This window comes from Aedes albopictus, chromosome 1 (assembly GCF_035046485.1).
Source record: "Aedes albopictus strain Foshan chromosome 1, AalbF5, whole genome shotgun sequence".
NCBI lineage: Eukaryota > Metazoa > Arthropoda > Insecta > Diptera > Culicidae > Aedes > Aedes albopictus.
The window spans coordinates 166,180,590-166,203,627 of record NC_085136.1 but is presented as its reverse complement, the minus strand read 5'-3'; the positions used below and the strand labels follow the sequence as shown (position 1 = coordinate 166,203,627).

Genomic DNA, 23,038 nt, shown 5'->3' with positions numbered 1-23,038 from the left:
CTCTCACCATGTTCATACTCCTAAGATTTGAATCTGTGATTATTTTTTTAAATTTGATGTGTTTTTAGGGCATTATCAAAGTTACCCCAAAATGAAAATCTGATTTTCGGTTCTTTGAAAAACTAAAAGTTATCCAAAATATTTGGATTGTCGAATCTTTTAATTGCAATTGATAACTGATACCCCAGTACTTGTTTTAAAAATATAAAACTCGGGGAAATACTGTTACATGTAAAAATATTGAGAAAATTCTCTGAAAAACTATCAAAGTTACCCCATTTTACGGTAACATTTTCTAGTCAAATAGACTAGAAAACGTTCTTGGAACCATCATAAAACCAAAATAAAAGCTATAAAATCTTATGACGTTTCTTAAAACCTCTACAAGATAAACTGACCATTATAATGTTAATTAGGGTGCCATTATTTGAAGATAATGTCATTCTTCTGTATGTCATATCTCCTAATCGATCCTTCGAGAATAATGTTGGACAAAACAAAGCAAAGATAACCGTCTACATTGTAGTTGCTACTCCGTGATTGACCAGAACAATCGAAGTTGCACAGAGATCTAATGAATGGTGCTTGGAACTAGAAACACCCTCTCAATGTGCACAATTCGAGAGTTCAATATTTGAAAGTCAATAATAGTGCCGGCCACGTCCTTACGGTCATCGGGAAAGGGGAAGGAATGTTAGTTCGACAACCATTGTTACTAGAAACCGTGGAATCCACAGCATCCCACAGTTGTCTCGGGAAGGAGACTTGTTAGTAGGGTAGGGTAAGGTTTGGATCTTGGAGCCACCTTTGTTAGGTGATATGATCCACTAGTTACAGTCGAAACCCGCTCGTCGAGCGACAACCTCGACCCAACCAACGAATCTGATCCGCTGGTTGGGTGAAGTGACAGGAGTAAAAAAATCCTGGAGGGGCGTTCGCATTCTTTGTTTTGGTCGCGTTCGAGTTGAAAGCATATTTATTTTTAAGTTTGTTTTATACATTTATTTTTAAGTTTGTTTTATACATTTTTGTACATATTGGTATGTATTATTATTACAACCGGGATTACAACATATGCGATAATTATCTACTACTATTTTCAGTCGGTGAATATGGAGATGGTTAGACAGGCTTCCGGATCAAAACGGAAACATACAACGCTTTCACTGGTCGACAAACTGAAGATTGCCGAAGAAGCGGAAGCTGGAGTAACGTCCCGTAAGCAGATCGCTAAAAAATGGGGTGTTGGGGAATCCTCGGTGGGCAGATTTCTTCAGAATAAGGCGGCGATACAACTGGCAGTAGAGAAGCATAGAGAACACGGGCTAAAGCATCGGAAAACGCTAAAGGAGCAGCATTATCCGCTGATGGAGGAAGCACTTTTTATTTGGATATTGCAGCAGCGGGAAGCCAACATCATTGTTCCGGCGGATATTTTGCGGGCCAAAGGAGAGTCTCTATTCAGAGAGTTCCAAAAGCATGGATGCTACTGCGATCAATCATTTCTTGCTTCAAAAGGTTGGGCTCAACGGTTCAAAGAACGCCAAGGTCTGCGAATGGTGATAACTGCGGGGGAAGAAGCTTCTGCTGACCTTGATGCTTATGCAAAGTTCAAGCCAGTATTAATGCAAAAAATACTCATCAGCGGATCACAACTGTTCAATGCAGACGAGTCGGCATTTTTTGTTAAGCTGAGTGCATCCAAAACAGTGGTGTTATGGGATGAGAAAGCAGCTTCGGGGCGGAAGCTTAACAAAACACGGTATACCTTGATGCCATGTTCTAACTATGATGGCTCTCTTAAACTAAAACTGATGTTTATTGGGACATCGGAAAACCCACGAGATCTCCCCCGCGGAGCCGACAAAGGTTTACCGGTTTCGTACTATTTCTCAAAAAAAGCGTGGATGACACGCGTTCTATTTCGGAAGTGGTTCGAAGATGAATCTGTGCCAATTGTGCGAAAATTTTGTAGCGAGAGGAATATGGAGCCGAAGGCTCTACTGGTGCTTGACAACTGTTCGGCGCACCATGACGGTTGGGAATTAATGAGCGACGATGGTCTTATAGGCCACTTGCTGGCTTTGTTTAGTGTGCCCAACAGACCCATTTGATTTTGCTGTGAAACGTTTCGTAACGCAATTCTCATTACAAAGCGTTACCAGCAAAATCAAAGGGTCTGTTGGGCACACTAAACAAAGCCAGCAAGTGCCCTATTCAAGTATTTACTTTTTCTTCCACCAAACGTTACCAGTGAATGCCAATCAATGGACCAGGGAGTAATAAGTGCAATAAAGAGACGCTATAAGCGAAAACTCATGCTAAAATTGGTTCTTGAAGACGCACACTTGTCGTTTGACCAACGGTTGAAAAACATTTCATTGAAAATGAGTACCGTAATCTGGGGGGTAGATGATCAGTGGGGTAAAGTTGATCACTATAAGATCCACGTCTTTCAACGGCTGAGGACACTACAATTCTGTTTCAGTGGAAGAACTTTTGACGTAAATCAGTTGGGTGAATACATTTGAAGGATTTTTGAAGGTTTTTATGCCAATTGTGTCAGATTTTACATAAAAATATCGACTTTTTTGGATGAGTTATAGAACGCGATGAAATGAATGTCTTTCAAAAAAACACCTCCCATCAACGCCTTGTATATCAGATGGCTCACAAAATGCTTTTAATCATTCATGGTAGGCTTATTGAACATAGATTTGAGTTAAAATTGATGTTAACTCATAAGTTTCATTGAAAAAAAAAAAGCATATTTTTGAGAATGTAAGACTATTTTTCAAGAAATTGCATACCTTTAGGCGTTTAATGTGGGTTATTCTGAAACTAACTAAACTTTATTTTACTTTTAACATACAAAATACACTCGTTATAAGAGTTTCAAAAACTTTTCCAGATTCAGCACCTTTAAATTTAATTTGTTCAATAATTTTCCAATCTTAGAATGTTATGTCATTGGTTGGTCATTGGTTGATCAACTTCACCCTGGATTAAAATTTTTCAAATTTGGTCATTCGAACATTTTTACAAAATGTAGCAGTTTCTTGTAAGATTTTCGTTTACGGAACCTGATACAGGTCCACTCAGTACATGTTTTAAAAATATATGTATGGAATCATATGCTTTGTACCTGATTTTATTGAAAGGAATAGAGAAAAAGTGATCAACTTCCCCCCAGATTACGGTATCGATTGGTTGGCTTCTTCTTGGGACGAAATCAGTTGTTCTACCATCAGAAATTCATGGAACAAGCTGATTGACGAGTTTCCAGGATTTGATTTCGCTGACGATCCAGATTTTACACCAGGTATGTGTAAAGACGACCCCAATGACATAAAAGCACTCGTTGCAGCAGCCGATAAGCTGGTTGGAACGCATACCGATGAAGATGATGTGAATCGCTGGCTCAACGACAAAGTGGTGGATTCTGATGGTAACTTGTTAAGCGGAACCAGACAGGTATCGGAAATGCAGGTTTCGGAAATGCAGCGTATGAAGCAGAGTGGCTGGATGATACCGACGAAAATGTTTCTGGTGGTTCATTGACTTTTGAGGCTCCAGCAACAGGGCAAGCTCCAGCAAGCCAGATTTTCGCTCTGTGCTACAGTCGCTTGACAACGTCATCGAATATGTCGAGGATGATGTTTCAGAAGTGACACGACTCAAATCATTGCGCAGCAAACTGATCGAAAACGAATGGAAGAGACAAAATGTTTGATTTTGTGAACATTTTCCGAACTATCACTTGTTATGCACCTTTTTAATGTAATTTGCTTTTATTGAAAATAAATATGAAATGAAAATGTTTTCCGGTAATCGATCAAGACTTTGAACTAAAAAATCATTAACTCGCCCCTCGGAGGAATTGATGATTGGTTGTCATTTTCAGTTTGACGTTAGATTTTGACATCCAGGTGCTTTTTAGTTGGCTGATCACCCAACTAACGGAGGCTCAACTAAAAAGTAACCCAACTATTAAACCCCCAACCAGCGCACAGTGGATTTTTTTCTAAGAAAATGTCGTAAAATTGAATATCTCTGGACGCCGCTGGAATATCGTCGATCTTTTTTCGTTAAAATGAAGATTTTTTCATGGGCAATTTGATGGTAAGGTACTCGTTCACTGCACGCGGTTATTTCTTGCAGTTTTGGTCAAATAAAGGTGATTTTACCCTATTTTTAGTACAATGTAGATATTCATACGTCTATAACTTGGGATTCCGTTGAGATAAATTGATTCTTTTTTTGTTAAAATGAAGGTATTTTCAAGGGCAGTCTGTTGGTAGGATATTCGTTTACAGCCCACTGTTATTTCTTGCAGTTTTGGTCAAATAAAGGTAGTTTCACCCTATTTTTAGTGGAAGGTAGATATTCATACGTTTATAACTTTGAATTCCGTTGAGATAAATTCAATCTTTTTACGTTAAAATGAAGGAACTTTCATGGGCAGTTCGTTGATAAGATATTCGTTTACAGCCCGCTATTATTTCTTGCAGTTATGGTCAAATAAAGGTAGTTTTACCCTATTTTTAGTGGAAAGTAGCTATTCATACGTCTATAACTCTGAATTCCGTTGAGATAAATTCAATCTTTTTTCGTTAAAATAAAGGTATATCTAGGGGCAGTCTGCTAGTAGGATGTTCGTTTACAGCCCACTGTTATTTCTTGCAGTTTTGGTCAAATAAAGGTAGTTTTACCTTATTTTTAGTGCAATGATGATATTCAACCGTCTATAACTCTGGATTCCGTTGAGATAAATTTAATCTTTTTCGTTAAAATGAAGGTATTTTCAGGGGCAGTTTTTTCGTTAAAATGAAGGTATTTTCATGGGCAGTTCGTTGGTAGGATATTCGATTAGGGGTAATACACAAATTATGTCACGCAAAAATCAATCTTTTCCAATCCCCCCTCCACCCTATGTCACACTTTTTGTATTGGACCTCATATTTTTTGTATGAGTCGTCATGTTCTTCAAACCCCCCCCCCCCTCCCCCCTAAGAGCGTGACGTCATTTGTGTATGACCCAGAGAAGAGAATTGTCAGACAAAAGAGGCACAAAACAAGCAACAAAGAAGGTGCGACGATTACTCTTTATCCCTACTGGTAACAGATAATGACATGATCTCGAAATTTTTTGTTGCAGACAAAACGGAAGCTGAATTTGTTGCGTACTTTTCAACTCGTGAATAATCAATAATTGCCAACCCGAAGTCGAAACTGTTTGATGATAGAGCTTCACCAGAGTTGCAGTGTTTACCGACTCGAAGTTACCGTTCGAAAATCGCAATGCAAGGCTTAAAAATCTCTAAACTCGTGGTGTACGATGTTAATCCCATTATTTTCAAGTTGGGACAAACTTATGTCGCATGGGTTTGTTTGTCGCAACAAATACAGGTTGCGACATTGTCATTATTGTTGCGCGATGGTTGAATTTTGATTCACTGGTATGACCCCTTACAGCCCGCGATGATTTCTTGCAGTTTTGGCCAAATAAAGGTGATTTTAGTGCAATGTTGATATTCATACGTCTATAACTCTGGATTCCGTTGAGATAAATTTAGACTTTTTTTGTTAAAATAAAGGTATTTCCAGGAGCAGTTTGGTCAAATAGAGGTAGTGTTATCCTATTTTTAGCGCAGTGATGATATCATACGTCTATAACTCTGGATTCCGGTGAGATATTATCAATCTTTTTTTTTTGTTAAAATGAAGGTATTTTCACGAGAGGTTGATTGGAAGTTCGTTCACAGCCCGAAATTATTTCTTGCAGTTTTAGTCACATAAAGGTCAATTTACCTTAATGTTAAGTGGAAAGTAAATTTTCATATGTCCATAACTCAAGATTTTATCGAAATGGCTTAATATTGTTATCTATTTTTTTATGGAATAGCACGCGTTTGTACATTCTATTTTTCACGAAATTATCTTCAATTTAGTTCGGTCAATTTTATCCTAACATGGTTATATGAGTTAATAAATTTAAGTGTAACAATATTGCAAAACATAGTGAAAGAACTAGTTTTAAGCGAAATTATCCAATGAAAATTACCCATGCAAATATCTCTAATTTATCTAAATAATATCCAGAGTTTTAGACGTATAAACATCGTATTGCGCTAAAAATAGGGTAAAATTACCTTTATTTGACCAAAACTGCATCGCGGGCTGTGAACGAAATCTTATCAACAAGCTATCCATGAATATACCTTCATTTTAACGAAAAAAAACATATGGATATCTACTTTCCACAAAAAATAGGGTAAAATTACCATTATTTGACCAAAACTGCAAGAAATAATCGCGGGCTGTGAATGAATATCCTATCAACGAACTGCCCATGAAAGTACCTTCAATAAAAAAAACATTGAATTTATCTCAACGGAATTCAGACTTATAGACATATGGTTATCAACATTGCACTAAAAATAGGGTCATACTACCTTTATTTGACCAAAACTGCAAGAAATCATCACGGGCTGTAAACGAATATCCTACCAACAGACTGCCTCTGGAAATACTTTCATTTTAACGAAAAAAGATTGAATTTATCTCAACGGAATTCAGAGTTATAGACGTATGAATATCTACTTTCCACTAAAAATAGGGTAAAACTACCTTTATTTGACCAAAACTGCAAGAAATAATCGCGTGCTGTGAACGAATGTCCTAACAACAGACTGCCCTTGAAAATACCTCCACTTTATCGAAAAAAGATTGAATTTATCTCAACGGAATCCAGAGTTATAGACGTATGAATATCTATTTTCCACTAAAAATAGGGTAAAACTACCTTTATTTGACCAAAACTGCAAGAAATCATCGCGTGCTGTAAACGAATATCCTACCAACAGACTGCCCCTAGATATACCTTTATTATAACGAAAAAAGATTGAATTTATCTCAACGGAATCTAGAGTTATAGCCATATGAAAATCTACTTTCCACTGGAAATAGGGTAAAACTACCTGTATTTGACCAAAACTGCAAGAAATAATAGCGGGCTGTAAACGAATATCCAATCAACGAACTGCCCATGAAAGTACCTTCATTTTAACGAAACAATACTGAATTTATCTCAACGCAATTCAGAGTTATAGACGTATGAATATCTACTTTCCACTAAAAATAGGGTAAAACTACCTTTATTTGACCAAAACTGCAAGAAATAATCGCGTGCTGTGAACGAATGTCCTAACAACAAACTGCCCCTGAAAATACCTTCATTTTAGCGAAAAAAGATTGCATTTATCTCAACGGAATCTAGAGTTATAGCCATATGAAAATCTACTTTCCACTGAAAATAGGGTAAAACTACCTTTATTTGACCAAAACTGCAAGAAATAACAGTGGGCTGTAAACGAATATCCTATTTACGAACTGCCCATGAAAGTACTTTTATTTTAACGAAAAAAGATTGAATTTATCTCAACGGAATTCAGAGTTATAGACGTATGAATATCTACTTTCCACTAAAAATAGGGTAAAACTACCTTTATTTGACCAAAACTGCAAGAAATAATCGCGTGCTGTGAACGAATGTCCTAACAACAAACTGCCCCTGAAAATACCTTCATTTTAGCGAAAAAAGATTGAATTTATCTCAACGGAATTTAGAGTTATAGCCATATGAAAATCTACTTTCCACTGAAAATAGGGTAAAACTACCTTTATTTGACCAAAACTGCAAGAAATAATAGTGGGCTGTGAACGAATATCCAATCAACGAACTGCCCATGAAAGTACCTTCATTTTAACGAAACAATACTGAATTTATCTCAACGCAATTCAGAGTTATAAACGTATGAATATCTATTTTCCACTAAAAATAGGGTAAAACTACCTTTATTTGACCAAAACTGCAAGAAATAACAGTGGGCTGTAAACGAATATCCTATTTACGAACTGCCCATGAAAGTACCTTTATTTTAACGAAAAAAGATTGAATTTACCTCAACGGAATTCAGAGTTATAGACGTATGAATATCTACTTTCCACTAAAAATAGGGTAAAACTACCTTTATTTGACCATAACTGCAAGAAATAATAGCGGGCTGTAAACGAATATCCTACCAACAGACTGCCCTTGAAAATACCTTCATTTTAACAAAAAAAGATTAAATTTATCTCAACGGAATCCCAAGTTATAGACGTATGCATATCTACATTGCACTAAAAATAGGGTAAAATCACCTTTATTTGACCAAAACTGCAAGAAATAATCGCGTGCTGTGAACGAATACCTTACCATCAAATTGCCCATGAAAAAATCTTCATTTTAACGAAAAAAGATCGACGATATTCCAGCGGCGTCCAGAGATATTCAATTTTACGACATTTTCTTAGAAAAAAATCCACTGTGCAGCGAGTCATGACTGTATATGAAAATACACGACACGATCTTCATCCCGATTATGCTTTATTTGGTCGCGATAGTAAGGGTAATGCACATACGTCAACGATCGTTCTATATTAAACGCGTCACCGCATTGATTGTTTACATAACCGTGAAAACCGACTTTCCCTCGAAAGTTATCACGCGCTTCTGATTTCGCATTCAATATTCGCGTCCCCATCTCCCTACCGAGAAAACCGATCGGCTCACGGAAATAGTCGCGCGTTCCCCACAGTATTGAACTTAAAGTATACGGAGAATAAACTTTCAAGCTTAGATAGCTATTTTCGAATTATTTTTTTACTAGGAGTCACATGAGTTACCTGTGATCGATAGCCGTTGAGGTAATTAAGCCAATTATTTTAAATTTGCTCAATAATTGTTGTGAACTGCAATCACTTTCTTCTAACATTTTTATCGCTTCAATATTAGGCCTGCACCAGAGCTACAAGATTAATTTTCAGATATTACAGACTCCAGGAGTCCTCATAAAAACGCATTGGCGAAATTACCCCAAATTCTTCTAGTATGTAAAGAAAAAAAACTCGGATGATCTCACCCAGTTCCATGTCGTTGGATGACCGCAACCACTCCTTAACTCCTTCAATTTTCTGCAATACTGTTTGCTACCAAATGTGCATCCATTTTTATCACTTCACGAGGAAGGACAATGTGCACATGTCCCAAACACGTGTCACTTTTCACTTTTTCCTTCGAACAATGCCACCCGATCGCGATCCCCCCACAACTCCCTTCGAGAATGATGTTGGACAATTTATCGAAAGAGAATCACTTGCGTTAAATCCATCGAAAGATTTTGATCAATCCAGAATGATCTTATTTCAATTTACTGATTGGTGCGCTGCAAAGTACAGGAGGAGGTGAGTCTACAAATTATACTCCTGAAATTGGTCTTGTACCATCTGCAGGTTAAACATGAAACGAAAACTGGCCCGGTTTTCGCAGATGAAGGACTCCTCAACAGATCTCACCCTGTTGAACATAACACGTGACAGTATCATGTATTCCCGCTTTAGCTGACATACTGTAGTCTATTTATTTATTAATTTATTTATTTATTTATTAACTACATCTTCAGCATACGCTGTACAGACTGAGTAAACTAAGACTAAACATGTACGTTTCTAATACTAGTTTTAAATCTATCTCTGCTAACATTAAAATCGAAATCACTGACATTTAACAAATTAAAACACACTTCTAAAGGATGATTCTGACCAAACACGGTACGATGCCTATTGACCAAGAAATAAGGAACGAGAACGGGTACGACGCACAGGAACGAGGAAGCTAGCTTGTTGTAGTAGATCAGGGCAGTCGACTCGATTACATAAAATGTCGTAAGTGAACATTTTCCGCAGGAATACTCGGCGCGCTTGTAAATTTTCAAGCTTGATCAGCTCACATCGGTGCTCGTAAGGGGGCAGCCTCATCGGATCATTCCAAGGAAGTCTTCGTAAAGCAAAGCGCAAAAAGCAACGCTGCACTCTCTCAATACGTGCTATATGCGTGTTATGGTATGGTGCCCATATTTGAACCGCGTATTCTAGAAGACTACGAACAAAAGAGCAATAGACAGTCTTCAATGCGTACACGAAACGGAACTCAAACGCGTTCCGGCGGATGAAACCCAACACTGCGAAGGCCTTGGCAGTAGTCCTCGTGATGTGCTCGTTGAAATCAAGCTTACTATCCATCGTCACTCCCAGGTCATTAATGGACGAAACACGTTCGAAGCCGACACCGTTTGCTGTGTAGCGAAAATTGAATTGCCTTCGAGTTTTGTTAAAGCTTATTACTTTACACTTCGACGCGTTCATCTCCGTACCGTTCAAAACACACCAGTCTTGTATAGCTTCAATGTCTTGTTGCAAGGCGGCACAATCAAGAGTAGAGCTGATGATACGGTAGATTTTTAGATCGTCTGCATACAGGAGGTGATGTGAATTCAGTTTTTGGCTCAGGTCGTTAATAAAAATAATAAAGATAAGCGGACCAAGATGACTCCCTTGCGGCACGCCAGATGGAGTTCCAAAAGAGGCGGACTTAGCAAATCCCAGTTTTACGTAGGCAAACCGTTCATGCAAGTACGAACCTAGCCACTTCACCAACCAGTTTGGAAAACCAAGTCGCTCGAGTTTCTTTAACGTTAGTTCGTGGGGGACTTTATCAAAAGCTTTGGCAAAGTCTACGTAGATACCATCCACTTGGCAGCGTTTTTCCATGCTTGAGTTTAGCGCACTTGCATATACCATGAGATTTGTAGTAGTGGACCTGTTTTTCGCAAACCCATGTTGGTACTGCGATATTAGAGGTTTTGCAGCTATGTACATTTTCTCGTGCACCATTAGTTCCAATGTCTTGGCTAAGCAACAAGCCCTGTAGTTTGAAACGTCATGAATATTTCCAGCTTTGTGGATGGGCGTGACTGCAGAGAGCTTCCAGACATCCGGAAAGACAGCTGACGATAGCGACAAGTTAAATAATCGGCAAATGGGTGGTCCAAGTTCATTAGCGCATCGTTGAATGAAAGCTGGAGGCAGTTTATCCGGTCCAGGACCTTTGGACGGATCCACAGAGTTTAAAGCACTTATGACGTCAGCTGTAGTGAATGTGAGGAGCGGAAGATGAATATTATGCGATGGCAGAGAATTCAACAGTCCTGGCGAATCCGGAGGAGGGACTGCATTATAAACGGATTTGAAATAATCGGCGAAAAGCTCCACTGATCCTACGGCGTCGTGACTGGTTCTATCGCCGAAAGAAACCTCCGAAGGAATCGATTGTGAACCCTTTCTACTTTGAAGAAACGCCAGAAGGAGGTAGGATTCGTTTTCACCTCATCTTCAATGCGAAAGATATACTCACGGAACGAAGAAGATAAGCACTCGTTACACTCCGTTCCGGAGAACATTGCGGCGATGTCGAAGTTCGGCAGTCCACCACGGCTGACTATTTGAATGCCGAAGGGAGGGTCTGCGGAGCAGAGTGTGTCTGCTGATGATGTCAAAAAGCAGAGAGTAGAACTTATCGACTGCTTCGTTCACGTTGTCACCGGTAAGAACTTCGTCCCAATTCGTCAAATGAAGATCTTCCATGACTGCGTCATAATTACACCGGTTAAAGTCGAGGTCATAAATGTCTGAAGTTCCGTCGAAACTATCGTTGATACTATGCGTGGTCAAGCGCAGGACAAATGGTTTATGGTGACGGTCACAAGATAAAATCGGCGATGGCACTTCAATCAGTTCAACTTCGCTGCTGTTCTTTACGAAGGCCAAGTCAAGCATTCTACCGTTGACATTACATACATTACAAATCTGCTGTAGTCCAGTAGTAATCATGTGTTCGGCAAATGCAAGCTCCTGCTCAGTAGAAGCATTCGATGGGAGGAAAGAATTGACATCGTCATCGTGGTACCAAATCAAACGTGGCAGATTGTAATCACCGACAATCGCCGGATGCTGCCTTGTTGAGAATTTGTTCCACGCAGTCGGAGTGTGCGACAAATTTCCCAGGATCACTGTTTGGCCTCAAATAGATACCACAAACAAATATAGATTTGGTTGCCAAGGATATCTTCACAACAACTTGTTCAAGCACTTCGGATCGGTCAAGCTGGACTGCAATACTCGCAACAGACTTCTTAACAGCGATAAGTGCGCCACCCCCTCTCTGCAAATGACTTGTGGCGCTGTTTCGATCACAGCGGTAAATGTTGTAGTTCGATGATAACTCAGCATTGTTGACATCGCTGTTAAGCCACGTTTCGGTCAGTACGATAACGTCATAATCGCAAGAGGAGGTCCGTGAGAAAAAATCGTTGGTTTTGGTACGTGCCTTGTCTAGTTCTACATATGTCTAATTATCACGTAATCCAACCAGCTGTTGGGCTGCAAAATGCTCAGTTGACAACCTGGAAGGAACGGCCACCATTGCTTTGGTCCTCAACCTCATGCTTCTACGAGTCATTTAAAGGCAAAGACCTCCTACTAATAGTTGTGTGCATTGCTGATAGTGCAACCTAGGCACTGTTCAGGTATCTAGCGGCTGAGTATGAAATGTTATATTGCGTCAGCTATACTGCAAAACGGTTAATTAGGCCGCTGAATCCGAATCCGGGCTCAGATTTGATCCAGCACGTCACAATTTTGAGCTATACCTCAATTTCTTGGGCAATATATCCGATTTTGGGCTTATTCGATTATAAGCCATTAAGCATGGAAATATTTTCTTAAGCAATCAAAATTGGTAAATTGGTAAATTAACATTTAATTTAACGACTCATGCAAAATATTTCGTTTTACCAAATCAAATATGATAGATTTAATAATTTTAAGTTAGTATGTAAACTTGCATGCAACTTTTGGAGTGTGACTTGTATGGGAAATATCGGACCCAACATAAAATGCTTAAATCTATCAAATTTGATTTGGTAAAACGAAATATTTTGCATGAGTCGTTAATTTAGATGTTAATTGTCCAATTTATCCTTTCATTGCTTAAAAAAATATTTCCTTGCTTAATGGCATGCAATCGAATAAGCCCAAAATCGGATATATTGCCCAACAAATTGAGGTATAGCTCAAAATTGTGACGCGCTGGAGCAAATCTGAGCCCGGATTCGGATTCAGCGGCCCAAAATCTGTCGGAGTCGGAGTCTGTGTAAGGAGGGCGTCCAACAAAGCTCTGGTCCTCACAAATCCCTACCTCATGCTTCCACGGGTCAATCGATGACAAAGACCGCCAGCTTAGGGTTGTGTGCTACCTACTGTTTCCAAAACCAAAAAACCGTTACAGAAACCGAAAATGAAAGATAACGAACAGATTCAACGGCAACGACATTTTGCGCGAAACAATGGAAAATAATTGGAACATGGAACCCAGCAGGTTAAACTGGCAAAACTATCCAATGGGGCAGGCTTGAGATCCTAGGACTGAGCAAAGTCCGTTGACCGAACTTTGGAGAACACAGATTGGCGTCGGATGAAATTCTGCTATACGCTGGTCCGAGGTAAGTAAAAGGGAGGTAATCCAATATGCCAGATTATACAATCCGCCATATTGGAAAACCAAACGACAGCTGACAAGTTTGTTGTGCTTCAAGATGGCTTGATCAATAGCAAACCATGACATGAAACTAACACTATTCCAGAATGACTTTCACCACTCCATATTTTCAGAGCAATTTGCACCAAATTGTTTACATCTGGAAACTATCTGTGAAGCTGTGTTTCATAGACGGATCAGGATGCACTAAATCCTTAATTCGTGGACATAACCAGCGATTCGTAGTCGTGATCATATAACCAGCTTCTTGCTGGTGTATCACTGTGCGAGGCCAAGAGCTGACTGTATGTATTCTACTAGAACCCAGGCTCAATTCAACCATAACAAGATCTCTGCCACCACACCATCGAACAATGTTCCGATACTGGTTTTTCCGGGCGGGATTATGGCTTTTCGATGTGTGATTTCTGAATATTTGGGCGATACAGATATCGGCACACAAAACATTACACTAGACCCTAGCTGCCCTGCCGATGCGAGATTTTTTTTTTTCATTTAAGTGCACGCAAACAAACAACCCCTAGCAACACTACAGAAACCGATAGGGCGCAACGTAAACAAACTCGCCAGCTGCCACCTCTACCTCCCCCGCCAAATACCTCACCCCGCATCCATTGACTGCTTAGAGTCCATCACCTTCCTTCAATACATCTTGCGCTGGTCTGCAAGGTAAACGCGCTCCTCGTCACCGTGGAGTTGGCTTCCTGCTCAGCGCTCACACACACGCTGCGCTCATGAAGTGGGGACCTATTAATGAGAGACAGATTCAGAACACGGGTTCGAAACCTTACCATGATCCAATGGTAGGCATCAACCGATTCTGTCGAATTGCAAGACAAAGAGAATTTTTAGGCAACTGAATGATGTCGTGGATAAGATTCCAAAAAGTAAATCAAGTCCTCATGAGCGACTTCAATGCGAAGGTTGGTTCTGACAACTCGGACTATGAGCACGTCATGGGACGACATGGTCTCGGAGAAATGAGCGAGAACTTTGAGCTGTTTGCAGAGTTTTGTGATGAATTGGTCTATCCCCACCGAGTGCACAAAGTGGCGTGAGTTTCCCGTGATGGCGTCACGGAAAATGAAATCGACCATATTTGCATTAGCCGGAAATGAAGACGGAGCCTTCTTGATCTACGAAACAAACGTAGCGTCGACATTGCGTCCGACCATCATCTTCTGATCGGCGAGATCCGGCTGCGATTTGCTAGGGTCTATCGACAGGAGGAGAAAATCGGGTGACGGTTCAACACACGCCGCCTGGAAGACGCTACCGGTGAAAAGGTCCTTCGTTGAGGAGCTGGAGAATCGTGCTGCGGATATTTCGCAAGGTGAAAGCGTAAAAGATCAATGGCGCGAAATCAAGAACGCCTTCATCACCACCGATGAGAAAAATTTGGGTGAGCTACGCACTCAGAGAAAGTAGTGGATCACAGATGACACATGGAGGAAGATAGAGCAGTGAAGGAACGCCAAAGTTGTGACAGAGCGAGCGAAAACACAATGAGCCAAAGCCGTAGCCCGTCAGCGCTTTTCGGCTCTCGAGAAGGAAGTGATGCGCTCATGTCCCAAGTGACACACTTGTTACAGAAAAGTCAAGGCGGCGCAGGTTTTCGTTGCGCAGAAGTCACAGTGACTTACTTCTAACGAATAAAAACTTACTTGCTAGCAGTAAGTCACTGGAACTTCTGCGTAACAAAAACCTGCAACGCCGCGACTTTTTTGTGACAAGCGTGTAACTTGGGGTAGCAGAGACAAAAGAGCGTGGGGGGCTCCCTAGCCGATGAAGGCGAGAAAACCGCTAACACCGGCGACATTCGTCTCCTTTACGATGTTTCACGTCGCCTTAAGAGACTAAATCCCAAATGAATGCTACGATTTCCGTGAAAGGCACATCTGGACAGCTATTGACCAACCCGGCTGACCAGTTGAAACGCTGGTTCGAGCATTTTGGAAACCTTTTTCAAGTGTCGGCCACGCTACCACCACCTCAGCATGATCCGCCAAGGCTTCGACGCATTACTCATGTCAACACCATCATTGCAGGAGATAGAAACAGCCACCCGTAGCATGCAATCGAACAGAGCCCCGGGGTTCGATCGCTAATCAGCGGAGATGCTCACAGCTGACCCCGTAGTATCTGCACAACTGATGCATCAACTATTCTGCAACATATGGGAAACCGTAACATTTCCGGTCGACTGGATGCAAGACGTCTTATTAAAGGTGTTCAAAAAGGGTGTAGTATCATGTTACTTTGCATCGTTGTCAAAGTATCAAAGTGACCCTTGACGAGGTACAGGAGAAAATGACGCAAGTCTCCAGTGGCAGCAAGCAGCACGGTGCCCCACAGACCGTTATTATAAAATAAAAATGTCCATCAAAACTAAGTTCAGGGATCGAATCCTGGTACCATTCTGCACCTCTGGGCAAATTTTTAAAATAATCCCTAGGAGGAATCTCGGGAAATCTCGATTTTATGTTTTATACTAAGAAATTTCAAAGAAATCCATGTTCAGATTGGACAATATCGCTTAAATACCTACACAAACTTTCCCTAAAGTGTTCAAAGTTGTTTCAAACCCGTATTTATTTAATAACGTTACTTCAATTATACATATTTACTACTCATCTAAATCAATAAACTGATTAAACTGACTTACCAAACATTTGGCAGTGTACAAAAAATCAGAAAAAAAGATGCAAAAAACGTTGCTTGTCATGTGTGCTTTTGATTACCAACGTTAGGGTTAGAAAAACTGGAGTAAGTCTTTGAAGGCAGTTTTCTTAAAATGAATAACGTTTTTAGTCACAATAGTCGAAAACAAATTCATAAGGTACACCGGGGCAAGTTGAAACGGGTGGGGCAAGATGAAACACGAAGTTTCGAAATAGATTTCAATACAATTTAGAAATTTTTCTTTCGCTAAAAGATTGTTTGAATTAAAAACTATGTGTTATGGCGATCAAACTGTTTATCATCATTAGAAAACATCATTTTAACCCGCTGTTTCATCTTGCCCCACCCGTTTCAACTTGCCCCGGTGTACCTTACTTTTTTCTATATTGCTTAGCATTTTGAACAGGGGCGTTCCGTGTTTAGTAATTGTATTGTTCCTTGCTGTAAATGTATCGCTCCTATATAGGGCGAATATGACACATAATCGATCCGATGACCGTAAGGACGTGGCCAGCGCCGTTATTGACTTTCAAATGTTGAACTCTCGAATTGTGCACATTGAGAATTGTTAGCTGGTCCTAAGCCTTGCTTTCATTGGTTCTCTGTGCAACTCTGGTCAATCACGGAGTAGCAACTACGGTGTGTACGATTATCTTTGATTTGCATTGCCTAGAATTTTGATAATTTTTTTTAATGAAAAGTGCTGCATATTCTTGCACATGGACACTAGAAAAATTACTGAGAAATATGTGTTAAATAAAGATCTAATAGTACACCAATTTTGGAAGAACAGGAAACTACGACGTATATGTAATAACATACAAAAAATGCAAAAACTCTAGTTCTTGTATACTTTTTGAGTTCCATTTTGGTCCCATATCAACTGTGCAAAATATCAGGTCGATCGGGAAAACTATTTTTTTGCGCCCGTTATTCTTAGTTTTTCAGACGATTTTATGAGAAAATTTACTTCTTCAATGAAAAATCGCTTGGGGTCACCCCTTGGTCCCTAAAAATAATTCGATGAATGATTTCTGAAGCAAACTTCACGATGAAATAGACCTCCGAAGACCGCAAAGCGATGCGAAGTTCATGGATAAAAGTTATGAAGCCTTACCCGATCGAAAAAATGACGAGATTTGATTATTTATTGTTATTCCTTACATGTTAAACAGCGTTTCCATGCTATTCGGTATTCAGTCAATAACTTTTTCCACAAATCTTAGATCCCTTTGTGGTCTTCGGAGGGTTGATTCCTCGTAATATAGTAAACATGTTGTAGAATTAGGGAAAATTTTAATGCGGGAACGAAATCTGCAAACAAGCGTTATATTGGAACCCTTCCCAAATGGAGGAGAACGTGCCTCTAGAGCCGACCTACTGATACCTGATATATTGGAACCCTGTAGGACATCGCAGCAGAGCCAGATCCAGAGGCTCATGGCGGCACAGCCTCAACAAAGAAATAAAGGAAGTCGACAGAAATTTGACCTGACCACAGGTCAAGGCTATGGCTGGCAATCGCCCAGGATGGAGATCTTTTAATTCGGTGCTCAGGACTGAAAGTAGTCAGCTGTACCTAAGGCAGCCCCTTCAGTGCGATGTAGGCAGCGCGATTCTGGTAAGGGAACATTTTCAATCGTCGTGAAATAAAGCAATAGAAGATCATATGTATCAAAAGATATAACGCCTTAAAAGTGCGATCCGAGTCCTATTGAACCTAGCACCGTAGGAAGGTTAATTCGTTGTCTGATCTGTTGCCGTTGAATCAACCCGTTGACTCTACTACTGCTTTTCTTGGGAGTTTAAGGAGTTTTCGCACCTTACTGGAAACGCAGTGTCTTCAACGAAGCAGGTAGGCAACGAGGACGCGATGCCACATTCTATACTCCGCAACTTATGCCGTTTTTCTTTTTTAACCTGGGTTGGAACTGGATTGGCGGAAAATGTATAAACAAACAACGTCAAACAAACTTTAGTACAAGCGAAACCGAAGTCGGGTTGGGGTTGAAACTGTGATCTGATCCAGTGTCAACCCAGGTTAGAACTGGATAATAAAGAAAAACGCCATTAGATGCCAGAACAGACGCTGTTTGAGTCGCACCTCCTTGGTTAACAGACGCTCGGTACGCACCAATCAATTTGTAATCAGAAGGACAACAGGCACTACTAAGCACATAACTCTTTGCTATCGTTGGAATCATACTGACCCAAGCAAGCCTGAGGTAGGATTTTGTGAGGATCAGAGCTGTGATGTGATTTTTTCAGGTCGTCGGCTCACCATTCTGCAGCCTGAGAATCAAACAATGACGAAAGGAAGTCGTTTTTTAATATTTAGACGAGGAAAAACAGCATTTACAAAAAGTCTTTCAGTTACCTCCTCCGAGTAATAGCAACCTCAGCCCAACGCGGATGGGTGGATGCTTGCTTGATGGTGCTAATCGAGGGGGAGGAATCTTCGGGATTTCCAACGAGACGATTACCAGATTATGATGTGTGCATTAACAGATTACCCTATAATTGAGCTGGTATCCGGCCCTCCACGCGCTCGGTTGGGAGTCTATTAAATCTGTGTTGTTTGGCTTCGGTGGCAACACAGCAGCAGCAGCAGCAGCAGTCAGTGGTAGGTTCAATCTGCTGGTAACTCGATTTTCTTTGCTGAGGGGTAGAATAACAACAGATGGGGGAGGATTTTGTTTTAAAAATCTTTTTCCCTGTGCATTAGAAGAGTCTGATCTGTGATGCTGTTACAGTGTGGAAGGGGGTAGGGGGTAGGTTATGTTTTCTGAGTTAAAATGTTCAAATGGTTCAAATGAAACATTTGAACTGTCCTGCAGTGAAGTTCTTCTATATATCTGGTTTCTTAGTTAAACGGGGATTTAATGGAATGGCAAAACGTGTCGGCATACAAAAAGTGTGATTCAGAACCTCAAAATCAAATATGCGATATTGTTGTTTGTTTCAATGTTCGGGAATGTCTTTTCGCACCATATAGGATTGCACGGGTCTCGCTGTCTATATTAATTGCAGATCACCCCGAGCCGTCCGGACAGAGCTTCTACCGGTATTGAACCAAGCTAAGATGTTTCGAATCGGCCCGGTGGCTTTCGTGAGACAGGGTGAGATGATCGTCAGTCATGATGCTCCAAAAAGAGGTTTGACCAGGCCGTCCAAGGTTCTACCGAGGACACCAGAGGAAGGGTTGGCCACGAAGCTCATGATCACGGTTATGGTAGAATGACTTCCGAAAAAGGAGGGATTGGCAAGAAGAGTCCAATTTCGAAACCTGGGTAGGAATGCCAATGCCGTTGATGCAGTGTAACATTATGGATACGTAGTCGCTTTTCGGATATTCAGGATTCCGTATCGAATTTTTTTGGCCATAAATTGGACCAAACAATCTAAACATGGTCTTGGAAGTTCTTGGCCCTGGCGGATGTTGCAAGCCTTTTTAATTCGCTGGTGGTAACCACCTGGCTGTTTCATTTGTTCGTACGTCTTGTAGTTAGGACTTTCTGCTACCGACTGACTTCTTGTAAAATACAAATCGTCATTTGTCCAGTATCTCTTCTATATCGCTTCTTCTACTCTTGGTTTTTCTTTCGCACTTATTCTCGCACTGGGCATGGGATTACCGTACTCGAATTGGCCCGATGGATTTAGGTTCCAAGTAGTATAACTCAATTATAATTAGAGCAAATAGCATGCTGAGCTTCGTAAAACGCTTTTGTCATAACTTCAATGATCCTTACACTATTAAAACATTGTATATAGCCTATGTAAGATCAATATTAGAATATTGCAGCATCGTTTAGTCGCCTCATACTACTACCCACGAAGATAGAATTGAATCTGTACAGAAGCAGTTTTTGTTATATGCACTCCGCAGATTAGGTTGGTTATCATTTGTTTTGCCGTCTTATAAATCTCGATGTATGCTTATAAATATTGAAACATTAAAAGAGCGTAGAGAGTTCGCGATGGTTTCTTTTGTAAATAATGTTATTTCGTACAGAATTGATGATATTTTGCTCCTATCAAAACTAAACTTTCACTTGCCTTCACGAAATTTGCGTCATTGAGATCTATTTTCTATTAATTTCCATCGTACCGTAAACCGGGGTCAAATTGATCAGCGGGGTGACATTGATCACTCGGGTACTACATTGTAATTCCGTACTACGAACTCTTAAGCGTCGTAATGATCTAAATCATTTTACGTCATCTGATGCGTTGATGTCTAGAGATGAGTGTAGACTTTTATTTTTTTAGAAAAAAGTTAGTTTTGCCTTATTTTTTCAAGGAATTTGCAATGTATTTTTCGTTTAGTTGAAATCATTGCTACTAAACAATCAATTGCTAATTGGACTTCCCATGAATTCTCAGTTTTAACATTTTTGTGGAGCCTTGGTTTGGATGTTATGCAGCTAATCAGAACATGAAATAGTTTTAAAAAAAGTCCATTTTATGAAGAAATAGTCATTTATTGTGATAGTAATCACTTTTTTCAAATGAAATTGCCTACCTTTAGGCGTTTAAGGGGACATTTCAAATTTCAATTTTGCATTTAAAGTATTAAATTCACTAGTTGTAAGATTTTAGACGCGTTATTCGGTTTTAGAAGAGCAAAAATAAGTGGTGAAGTAAATTTTCCTTTCCAACCGATGCTAAATTGTGTACTGATCAATTTCGCCCCAAAGTGGCATTTCCAAAATTTTGATATTTGAACTTATTTAACTTAAAGTTTAAATTTGTTGAACAAAATTCTGTCACATGGTTCCATGGAGATCCGCTGGGTACTGGTTTTACAGAAATTCTTTTGGCAATATTTGAACAGGCACTGATGTTATCCGCAAAAGTTGTTTTAAAGTGATCAATTTGACCCCGGATTACGGTACTGACTATGCCAAATTTAAACCCTCCAATCCAAGGGCGTGGCCAGAGGGGGGCTGCCAGATTTTTTTAATTCGAGCCGTCTCAAAGATTATCAATAATTCAAAAGTTCCAGAAAAAATATTAAAAAAAACTATTCTCTAGACTATTCTAATAATTGAGATTTTTACCCACAATCATCAAACCTTTTTTTCTTGAGAATCACAGGAAATTTCTCCAAGAGATCTACTTCAATCTTATCATAGAATTTGACCAAATAACAAGCTTGGTTGAATGGTAATATTTTGTGATGTTTATTCATGGAATACAAAAACAGCATGCCAAGTTTCCGGTAGGGAAAAAGAGAGACTTTGTAGAATTATATGCTGCTATAGGATGCAGTTATGTGCTACTGCTACACGAGTTTTCACTTGTATTCAATTTTAAACAAACGTCATGCTAAGAGAATAATACCTGTGAGTTCTTTACAAATTCTTTAAGGACATCTCCAGAAATTCCTTTCGGCATTTATTCAGGAACTTCTCCAAGAATTCTTTCAGAAATTCCTCAAGGGACATGTCCAGGAGTATCTTTTTCGTGAATTCTTCCATGGACATCTTGCAAGGTTCAGATAGTTTTTTTAGGGTTTGTTCCAAGAAATGCTTCAAGAATTTCTCCCACGATTCGTTCAGTTTTTTACAGATACTTCTGCAAGGATACATCGATGAATTCAGTCAAGAATTTTCCATAGCTTCCTTCGGTGATTCTAGCATGGATTGCTCCAAAAAGTGCTTCAAGAATTCCTCTATGGGTTTCACCAGACATTCCTCCGGGAATTTCTCCTGGGATATCTTTAGAAGTTCCTCCAGTGATTGTTCCAGCGCTTTTTTCGATGATTCCTCCAGGAATTTCCAGGAGCTCCTTAAATCATTGTACAAAACATTCTTCAGGGAGTCCATCCAAAGATTCCAAAAATAATTCGTCCAAAAATTATTGCAGACATGGATGCCTTCATTTTTTTCCTACAGACATTCTTCCAGAAATTTGTTAAGAAAGCTTTCCTGGGATTTCCTAAGGAATTCATCATGGGATTGCTCCAGGTTTTCTTCAAGCATTCCTCCAAGGATTCACCCGGGAATATCTTCTGTGTTTCTTTCAGAAACAACTCTAGGAATTATTTTAAAAATTCCTCCAAGGATTCTCCCAGGAACACTTTTTAGAATTCCTTCAGGATTTCTTCTTGGGGTTTTTTCAGGAACTCCTCCAAAAACTAATGCAATACTTCCTCCAGGAACTGTTCAGGAATTCCCTTAGGAATGCTTCTAGGAATTGCTTCCAAAATGTCTCCTGGGGTTTCTTCGGGAACTGCTACAGGGATTCCTCAAGGAGTTCTTTCACAAACTCTTCTTAGAATTCCTTCAGGATTTCTTCAAGGTTTCCATCTGCAATTTCTTCAGATTTTTTACTGGGATTCCTTCATGAATTTCTTCAGAGATTCCTCTAAGAATTATTCCAGGGATCCTCTGGGAATTGTTGCAGTGATTTCCCTAAAAATTCATCCAAGGATTAATTCAGAAATGCGTATAGAGATTTCTCCAGAAATTCCTCCAGGAATTCTTCTAGAGATTCCTCCAGGAATATTTCTAGAGAATCCTCCGATAATATCTACGGGTATTCTTCTAGGGTATCCTCCAGGGATTCCTCCAAGAATTTATACAGGGCTTAACTCGAGACTTTCGTCTGTGATTCTTTCTGGAACAACTTATTTTAAAACATCCTCCAAAGATTCTCCCACGAACTCTTTTTAGGGTTCCTCCAGCAATTAGGAATTTCTTCAGAAATTTTTCCAAGAAATTCCTGGTGGAATACCATCAGTAATTTTTCAGGGATTTCCCCAGGGACTTCTTTACAAATTTCTTCTAGGATTCCTCCAAGGATTTCTTCAGGAATTCCTTCGAGGATTTATCCAAGAATTCCTCCAGAAAT

The 23,038-nt window shown here is 39.8% G+C and overlaps 1 protein-coding gene across 1 annotated transcript; it reads left to right on the top strand.

The window, feature by feature from the left end:
- Window positions 1–1,112: 1,112 nt before the first annotated feature.
- On the top strand, window positions 1,113–3,561 carry LOC134289753 (jerky protein homolog-like). Its single transcript, XM_062856203.1, has 3 exons — window positions 1,113–1,560; window positions 1,720–2,037; window positions 3,368–3,561. Exons 1-3 carry the CDS (start codon window positions 1,113–1,115, stop codon window positions 3,559–3,561), a joined length of 960 nt encoding a protein of 319 aa, XP_062712187.1.
- Window positions 3,562–23,038: the final 19,477 nt, after the last annotated feature.